The sequence below is a fragment of the Cetorhinus maximus genome, chromosome 17, assembly GCF_964194155.1.
Source record: "Cetorhinus maximus chromosome 17, sCetMax3.hap1.1, whole genome shotgun sequence".
In the NCBI taxonomy this organism is placed as follows: Eukaryota; Metazoa; Chordata; class Chondrichthyes; order Lamniformes; family Cetorhinidae; genus Cetorhinus; species Cetorhinus maximus.
Genome location: NC_135895.1, coordinates 83587141 through 83596907, shown reverse-complemented (window position 1 = coordinate 83596907; position 9767 = coordinate 83587141). Strand labels below are relative to the sequence as shown.

Below are 9767 nucleotides of genomic sequence, written 5' to 3'. Positions count from 1 at the left end.
GTTGTCAATATAAACAGCACAGCTGCACAGTCCCGCAATTACTTTGTTTGTCAGACTTTGAATTGTTGCTGGTGCATTCTTCATACCAAATGGCATAACTTTAAACTGATATAGTCCATCTGGTGTTACAAAGATATCTCTTTTGCTCTTTCCGATAACAGTACTTGCTAATATCCCCACAGCAAGTCAATCTTTGTGATAAACTCTGATTGTATTGAGAAAGTGGGACAATCTTCCAAACATGGAATATGATATGAATCCGCTTTTGTCATTGCATTTACTTTTCAATAATCCACACACAGTCTTTGTGTTCCATCCGGTTTCGGCACCATCACAAAAGGTGAACTCCAGTTGCTGCAACCAGACTTGATGATGTAATTCTGAAGCATGAATTTGATTTCTTTTTGTACTTGAGCTGATTTTACTGGATTTAATTTATAAGGATGTTGCCTTATTGAAACTGAATCTCCCACATCTACGTCATGTGTAGCTAAATTTGTTTTCCCCAGCTTATTCCCACAAATAGTTTTGTGTTGACTGCAATAGCTTTTCCAACTCACCATGACACTTGTCTGGAAGATAACTCAATATTACATTTAAATTTTTAAGTACCCCCTCATTGTTCAATTTGATTAGAGGAAAATCAATTTCAGAATCCTTCATTTCTACCTCTTTCTCTTTATCTACCACTACTAATACCTTCTTTTCACTATCCTCCCTGTCAAAGTACTTTTTAAGTATATTTACATGACACACTCTCTGCCTCTTTCTTTTATCTAGGCCAGCACCTTCTGGTCGGTAAGCGGGGGGTGGGGCCTGCTCGGCGACACGTAAAATGACGCGGGGTGACATCAGTCGTGTGTCCCGTCACCTCATGTCATTTAGATTGTTTGTTCGGCGAGCGCGCATCCAAGTCGGATGCATGCCCACTGACCCGTCAACAGCCTATTTAGGCCATTCAAAAAGCAATTAAGCTAATTAGTGGACCTGCCCATCCAACCTTAAGGTTGGTGGGCAGGGCGGGAGTGCTAGCGGCCACCTGAAAAAGCATGAAACCTCATGCATGGGTAGGATGAGGTTTCATTGCTGAATCAAAAAATTAAGAGACACTTTTAATTAACGTTATGTCCATGTCCCAACGCATGTGACATTGTCACATGAGAGGACATGAATGGTGAATGAAATTTTCACTGCAGTAACTTTTTTACTTTGGGAACCAATCTCCCTGAGGCAGCACTTAGTCTCAGGGAGATAGGAGCGCACTTCCGATTTTAGGAATCCCCCCCCCTCCACCCGCACAGGAAGCGCATAGGGCTTCCCTGCAGACGTCAGGCTGGGCGGGCCAACCCAATTGGGGGCGCCGATTGGAGGGCCACCCACCCCCATACTTCCCCCCGCAAAGAGGGGAAAATTTTGCCCCTGGAGTATTTATTAAATAATTTACTTCACTCAGTCTCTTTTCAATCCTGTAAGGCCCACTAAACCTTGCCTTTAATGGTTCACCTGACACTGGTAACAAAACTAACACCTTCTCCGCTCCCCAGCAACAACACTACAAGCTTTTGCCCTCTTATCTACATTTGTCTTCATCATCTGATGTGATATTTTTCAAATATTCCTTAGCTAACTCATATGCTCCTAACTCACATGCTCTGTTCAATCTTTCTCTGAATTTTGTCACACAATCCAGGAGAGTCGTTTCTGAACTCTGACCCACTAGTTCTCCTGAATCAACTTAAGTGGTCCCCTTACATCATGACCACAGACTAATTCAAAAGGACTAAATCCTGTCGATTCATGAGGGTCATGAATAGCATTCAATAGCAAATAAGAAGAATGGAATCCCCCAATCCCAGTCTTGTGGGTAGTCCTGACCATAAGCCCTCATCATAGGTTTTAAAGTTTGATGCCATCTCTCTAAAGCACCTTGTGATTCAGGGTGATAAGCTGATTACTTAAACTGTTTTATCCCCAGGCTGTTCATTACCTCCTTAAACAGCTGTGACATGAAATTCAAACCCTGATCCAACTGTCATATCTTTTGGTAACCCATGACTTGTAAAATGTTTGGTCAATCCTCTACAATTCTCCTTGCTGTAATATTTTGTAAAAGTATCACTTCCGGAAAACTTGTAGACACATCCATGACTGTCAGTAAGTACTGATTTCCACTTTTGGTCTTAGGGAGGGGCCCTACACAATCAATCAGGACCCTCGTAAATGGTTCCTCAAATGCTTGAATCGGAATTAAAGGTGCAGATTTAATCATTGCTTGAGGTTTTCCTGTCAGCTGACATGTGTGACATGATCCACAGAATTTGACTACATCTTTATGCAGTCCAAGCCAATAAAAATGTTTTTGTAATTTCACCCGAGTTTTCCTAATTCCTAAATTTCCAGCTATTGTAATTTGATGAGCTATTCTCAATATTTCATTTCTGTCTTCGGATGGTATAAATATTTTATGTACTACCACCCACTTCTCAGCTGCTGAAATATGGGACGGCCTCCATTTCCTCACAAACATATCACCTTTAAGGTAATAACATTCTGGGAATACATTTTGCCTCTGCTTCCGAATAAGCTGTCTGATGTAACTTCTTTATTTGTGCATTCTTCTGCTGTAACTCTACAAATTTCACTGAACTAAACACTTCCACCTCATTCTCTTTAACGTTCTCTTCCCGCACAATCTTTTCAAAGACAAATCCAGCTAATTAGATGTCAGCATCCTTCCCCTGCCTTTTAGATTTCTCCTCTTTCTGTTTCAACCTATGAATTTGTGATCTTGTTACTACACAATCTGGAAACAATCCAGGATGCTCTTTTTGCAACATCTCTGTTGAATGCATCTTCACAGGCTGCTTGACTACAGTAGGCACCACCAACATCTGTGACCCAACTATACCATTACCTAAGATAAATTGAACCCCTGCAATGGGCAATTTTTCCACTACTCCAACAATCACCTTAAACTTACTGTTTAAATTTACCTTCCACAATGGAATAGGTTTAGCATCTCTATGAATTCCACTTATTCCTGCAATACTCCCCCTGGACAACAAATAGCACTATCCCATAACATTAAGGACTGACTAGCCCCTGTATCCCTTAAAATTTTAACATTTTTGCCTGTTCCACATGGAATATGCATGGAAAGACTTTCCCTTCACACACAAAATCTTTAAACATTTCTGTAACCTGCCCTTCTAAACTCCCTTAGGTAAACTGTGAATGCATTCCCACTTCTTTACCTACCACTGATTCTTCTTGCTTCACTTGTACACAAACCATTGGTTTTCCTAGCCCCTAGATCTCAGAACCCACAGTACTCTTATTTGCAGAACATTTCTGCATTCCAACTATTGCAATAGGTTTTCCCTTTAACCTCGCAGCCTAAAAGCTCAAGCTTCTGTCAGAAAAAGTGAACTCCCTAACTGTTAGTCTGCAAGAGGGTGGTACAAAGACTGATTTGCTTCAAGCAAAGGAAAAGCCTGCTGTATCTTCTTTAGAATATATTCAAATTGTGAATTTTAGCCAGAAATCTCAACTCGAACATTATAATTTAAAAGATTGGTTTGTTTAATTATACTTTCCTTTAATCCAACCCTCAGTCTTCACTGTGAGGTTTTTTTAACTCAAAGTACTGAGACTCCACACACAAATTCTTCATTGCACACAAACACACACATATATATAAAGATACATATTTCCATTCTTATAACATTTATCTTAACAACTTAAAACTTAGAAAGGTGGTCTTGATTCTTCTTTCTTCAAACAAACTGTAATTTAAAACAAAGAAAGAGGTAAATTCTCAAGCAGCAATGGGGAGAATAAATGGATCTTCGAGGTTTCCACTTACAGGGACAATCAAAATGACCGAAGCTCATATTTCCTTTGCCCCTGAGTGTCACTGCTTGCTAAACACCCCTCGGGGTACCCTCTCTCTTCCTCTTTCTTTTCCCAGAACAAAAAGCTTTAGTGACTTACATCAATTTAAAATATTTTTTTTCAGTGAGTGACTCTTTGAGTCCCCAATCTAAATTTTTGTCTGCCATGGCTGATTTACATTTATAATCCAACTATTATCTCTAGGGGGAGAATTTTCTCCCTGTCAGGAGGTTGGGTGGGAGCGGGCGCACAGCCGATCGCCATCCGTGATCGGCTGCACGTCACCATTTTATGTGGGCGGGCCAATTAAGGCCCGCCCAGCATGATGTGCACCCAGAAGCGCTGAGCGCTCCCTGTGCAGGTGGGGGGAGTAGGCCAAGTCGGGGCCTGCGTTCTTTCGCGCATGCACACGCAAGAGTGCAGAAATCTCCATGAGGCACAGAGCTGCTTCAGGGATATCAGTTTCAAAAATTTCAATAAGGAAAAAGAAATTTAGGACATGTCCCCTCATGTGAAAGTGTCACATGAGCTGGGACGTCTATGAATTTTAATGAAAATCCTTATTTCACTTATGAATCATTCATGAAACCTCATCCCTCCCGTAGATGAGGTTTCATGAAAAATGCAAAGGCCACCTGGGCTCTTCGCCTGCCTGCCAACCTTAAGGTTGGATGGGCAGCTATGTTAAGTGGTTTAATTAGTTTTTAACTGGCCTTAATAAGCCCTTGACAGTTCAGCCGGCACACAGCCGACTTCAGTGTGCACCCACCAAACTGAAAATTGGAATGAAGCATGGTGCTGTCGGGATGCACACCCTACATCACCGCGTGTCATTTTACGCGTCGGCGAATGGGCCCTGCCTCCGCTCGCCGAGCCGAAGATTCTGGCCTAGGAAATGGTCTCTCCCATTTTACCCTACTGGTTCTCTCTAGGAAAGGGTCTCTTCTGTTTTACCCTACGGCATTCGTCAATTTGCCTTAGTTTACCCTGAGAACAATTATAATCGTACCTTCATGTTTACCCATGGAACCCAACTGCGATTATGGCACCACACTATCTTTCGTTACTCTGCTCACAGATCTATTCTCTGGTTCAGATCCTCAAATCGGCCCACCACTGCCCGTTTCACCCCTGACCTCCCTATCTAATGGGTGGTAAAATGAATGCACTCACCTGCCCTCTGATGTCAACGTTCAATCTGGTGCCAGCTACTAGTATTGCAAGGATCCTGCTGACTATGCCAATTGTTGTGGTAAAAACAATAAACCAACACTCTGAGTCTGTGAGCTTCAAGTAAGTAAAGATTTTAATTCAAGCATATGCTGGGAGAGAAGAATCCTGGCTGGTCTCCAGGGTCTCTCCTAGACAAAGTCTGTGTATCTAATTTATAGCTAGATATCTCATTTCACTACACAGCTTGGTACAGCTTTCAATATTTTAACACTTACATCACAAAATCTAATTAATGAGCTGGAAAATTCCCTATTATATATGATGAGTTAGCGCCCATATCTGAGGTTACGGTCATACACTCTAAGGCACAATCACACCTAAATACCAATCATTGTGAACCAAACCAAGCCGAAACAGGCATTAAACAGCAATTTCTTCACGAACATAGGAACAGGAGCATGCCATTTAGCTCCTCGAGCCTGTTCCACCATTCAATGACATCTGCAAACTAACTCCATATACCTGCCTTTGCCCCATATCCCTTGATAACTTGGGTTAACAAAAATCTATCAATCTCAGATTTAAAATTAATAATTCATCTACCATCAATTGCCGTTTATGGAAAATAGTTCCAAACATCTACCATGAAAAAATGTTACCTAATTTCACTTCTGAAAAATCTGGTTGTAAATTTTAGACATGCATCCTGGTTCTGGACTCCCCAACTAGCAGTAACAGTTTTTCCCAACCAATGTTCTCTAATTTCCCTTTGCTACCTGCACCCATTTTGTGCACTGCACGGTACCTTTAAGATGCCCGTGTATATGCACATTTTAAAGGGACTCTGTTTGTACACAGTCTATTATTCTATTCACTTTCCTCGTTTTTGAATTATTATTTATACTACCTTTTCCACCCAAGCCCGACACCCACACTAACTAGATGCTCTTTGCTGCAGAGAATGGTGTCAATCCCTCTGACTATACTATCCCCTACTACCACTACATTCCTTTCTGCTGCCCCCATTTGAATGGCTTCCTGTACCACGGTGCCATGGCCAGTTAGCTCATCCACCCTGCAGCCTCCACTCTCATCCAAACTGAAAAAACCTCAAACCTGTTGGACAATTTCAGAGGCTCACACTCCTGTGCTCCGGCCCTCTGAGTCCCCTTCCTCACTCAATCACACTCTCCTGTCCCTGACCACTGACCAAATCACAAGATCCTGTCCTAAGAGGTATGACTGCCTACTGGTACAAAGAATCCAGGTAACTTTCTCCCCCTCCCTGATGCGTCACAATGTCTGTAGTTCAGCCTCCAACTCACAAACTCTGAGCTGAAGCTGTTCGAACTTCAAACACTTACTGCAGACATGTTTGCCCTGGATCAAACTGACATCCAAGAGCTCCCAATAGCTGCAGCTGTGACACATCACCTGTCCTGACATCCTTAATGTGTTCTAATTAACTATTTAATTATTTTATTCAATTATATATTTTACTTCTGTTTTTATATTTTTTTTATATTTTATTAATCTTACCACTAGTTGATAGACTATTTTGAACTTTAGGAATAGAATACCCGAGTCATTTATTAGATACCAAATAACTAGAGCTTCCTCGCCTGTAACAGAATCCGACCACTTCCTGAAGGCTGAGAAAGTTAAAAAGTGGAAAGCAAAAGAGCACCTCTTTCCCTTCCTTCCCTAACTCCCTTAATTACCCAACTCCCAGCACTCTACTCTAAGTCGCACTTCTTGCAGTAAACCTTACCTACAGCACCTCTTTCCCTCTATGCACCAAATTCCCACTTGAACCAAATTCCCAAATATGCTCTCTCGGTCTAGGAGGGGTGAAATATTACAACCACCCCCCAACTTCTCTCCCCACAACCACATCCCCCCCCCCACCTTAAACCAGTTTATATTTGACCCCTCTCCTAATTTTACTCAGTTCTGTTGAAGGGTCATGAGGACTCGAAACATCAACTCTTTTTTTCTCCGCCGATGCTGCCAGACCTGCTGAGTTTTTCCAGGTAATTCTGTTTTTGTTTTGGATTTCCAGTATCAGCAGTAGTTTGTTGTTTTTATCTCTGTGATCACCAATGTTTGGCAAACATAGCTTTGGTAAGTCAGCTTATTTATTTCAGTACAGATTCAACTCATACAATTACAAATCAATGTTTAAAAATATAGTTAAATATACATAGAAAACTCCATCCCATCAACGTTCATCAGCTGCAATAACATTCTTTAGCTGTCAGTAGTTTAATTTGTTTATGGTAACTAAAGAGAACTATAACTCTGAATGTTGAAAGCCTGAAATTAAAACTGAAGATGCCGAACATAAACAGTCAGTCAGCATATGAATCAAACAAGGTTAAAGTTTTAGGTGAGATCCTTGATCAAAATTTACAAGATTGGAAACTAGGTATTAAATTTACAAAATTTATTTCTTGTTCGAGAATTCATGAATTCCCTGTGCTCATAATTTCTCTCATTGCTAAAATTCAGTGCAAACCTTTTAATGTTTCTCAGACTTTTCACTCATGTTTACAGCCATTCTCTTCAATTTCTTTTTCAGGTCGGACTGGCAATATGACATGTGCGATACGACTCCATAATCCACTAAATTTGTCGGTGTCCAGGATATTATACTGCCCTGTCTTACCGGAGATGGAAAATTTCATCACAAGGAAATCATAGACTGTCTCCTCCAGAAAACTAAAATTTAAATCTGGGTCCAATTTTTCCTCATCGATTAAAACTGTGATCAATAGAGAAACATCCTTAAAGGCTGCATTTTCATGATCACAGTACTTGTAGAACAGAAGGGTGGATGGAGGTGGGAGATCCTGGAAGTGATGAATAACAGCTGACTTTCTACCTTCACCAAACCCAGCACTCAGCTGATTATCTAGCTCCAGCTTCACTTTATCGCTATTTAAAAACATTTTACTAGATCCATCAACTTCCATAATCCTGGAATTGTAAGCTGAGGCGTAAGCTTCAGCAATCCTGCCTGTGAGGCAGCGCATGGTCTTCTCTGCATCCCAAGCAGCTGCAAACATTAAGATGGATGGCTCAGAATGCACAGTCACATTAATATGTTTCTGCAACATTATCCTGCTTCTTTTCCACAACTGTCCTTCCTGATTTGGAAAACTCTTCTGCACCTTGCCAAAATTCTGTAAGAATATGTTGAGCACTTTTTCCACAACATCAGACTCTTGGTGGTTCTGAAAATATATGATACAGGCGATTGGAACCAACAGCACTCCGACCCACAAAAGGTAAGTAATGGACCTTTGCCCTTTGGAAAGAAAAAGAAGGTTCATTAACTATACAGGGATCAAGGTTAATGTTCATATAGTAATGTCAAATCAAAATCCACTGGACAATAACAAATCATTATATGGTAGCTGGCTACATAACAAATTAATAGTAAGAAATATACAAAGATAGTCCAGGCAGAAAAGCAATATCAACAGTGTTATCAAATCAAGAGGCTCAGAAAGTCTATACTGATACAAAGCATTGATTCCAGACTGTAGTTTTTAAGTATGGGGTTGACAAAACATTGCACATTGATAGAGAGAGGCTTATACCGAGGGAGTACAATAAAGATTAATTTTACATAAAATATACAGCACAAAAACAGGCCATTTGGCTCAACCAGTCTATATTGGCACTTATGCTCCAAGCCTCCTCTCACATGTCCTCATCTAACTCTATCAACATAACCCTCTCTTCCCTTCTTTTTCATAAGTTAATCTAGCTTCTGCTTAAATGCATCCAAACTATTCACCTTAATGACTGCCTGTAGTACTAGGTTCTACATTCTCACCACTTTCTGGGTAAAGGAGTTTCTTCCGAATTCCCCATTTGTTTTCTTGGTGACTATCTTCTATTGATTGATGATTCTAGTTTTGTTCTTCTCCACAAGTGGAAACACTGTTTCTGTGTCCACTATATCAAAACCTTTCCCAATCTTAAAGACCTCTAGCCTATTCTTTTCAAGAGAACAGAGACACAGTCTGTTCATCCTTTCTTAATAGGCATACCTCACAGTTCTGGTATCATCCTTGTAAATCTTTCTTGCACCCTCTCAAGTGCCTCAATATCTATTTATAATATGGTGACCAGAAATGTACACAGTGCTCCAAATATGGTCAATACTGTGCAAAAAATAAACTATAATAATAAACTATTACTGATTTCTGTTACTATTGTTTATATTTTAATTTTCTATTTGTCTAATTATATAGCACATGCAGATCTAAGTCAACAGTCCAACTCCATCGTATGAGTTTGGGCACACCATCATTGCCCGAAAGCTCAACGTTGCCGGCACCATCAGCAAAAGGCACATGACAGGGAAAATGGAAACCCAGGTATCAGTGATTGCTCGCAAAAGCTTGTATTTTCTCACCATTTTTATCTTGTTCAAATTGATGTAAGTTTGGCACGTCAGTAATCTGAGACTCTTGCAGATTTCCAGATGGTTTCTCAAGGTATTTCCATTTATCGCCTGGGTGACCTGAGTGAAACAAGAATATTTACTTTTTAAATTCATTCATTGGATGTGGGTGTCACTGGCAGGCCAGCATTTATTGCTCATCCCTGATTGCCCTTGAGTAAGCAGTGGTGAGCTGCCTTCTTGAAGAGCTGCAGTCCATGTGGTGCAAGTCCAACAGTGTTGT

General features: G+C 40.6%; 1 protein-coding gene and 1 long non-coding RNA gene across 2 annotated transcripts in view; one reads left to right on the top strand and one right to left on the bottom strand.

Moving 5' to 3' along the window:
• Positions 1-286: 286 nt before the first annotated feature.
• LOC144692555 (uncharacterized) lies at positions 287-8338 on the top strand. The gene is made up of 3 exons (XR_013579344.1): positions 287-374; positions 4973-5187; positions 7649-8338. It is a non-coding gene; the product is annotated as an uncharacterized LOC144692555 (long non-coding RNA).
• Positions 5183-9767, bottom strand: part of LOC144692552 (uncharacterized) — a 59538-nt gene continuing 54953 nt past the window's right edge. The window contains exons 28-29 of the mRNA XM_078561549.1: positions 9497-9604; positions 5183-8377 (exon numbers count right to left, since the gene is read on the bottom strand). Of these exons, the coding sequence (XP_078417675.1) occupies positions 7608-8377; positions 9497-9604 (878 nt within the window). The 3' untranslated portion in view covers positions 5183-7607. The remainder of the gene's footprint in view (positions 8378-9496; positions 9605-9767) is intronic.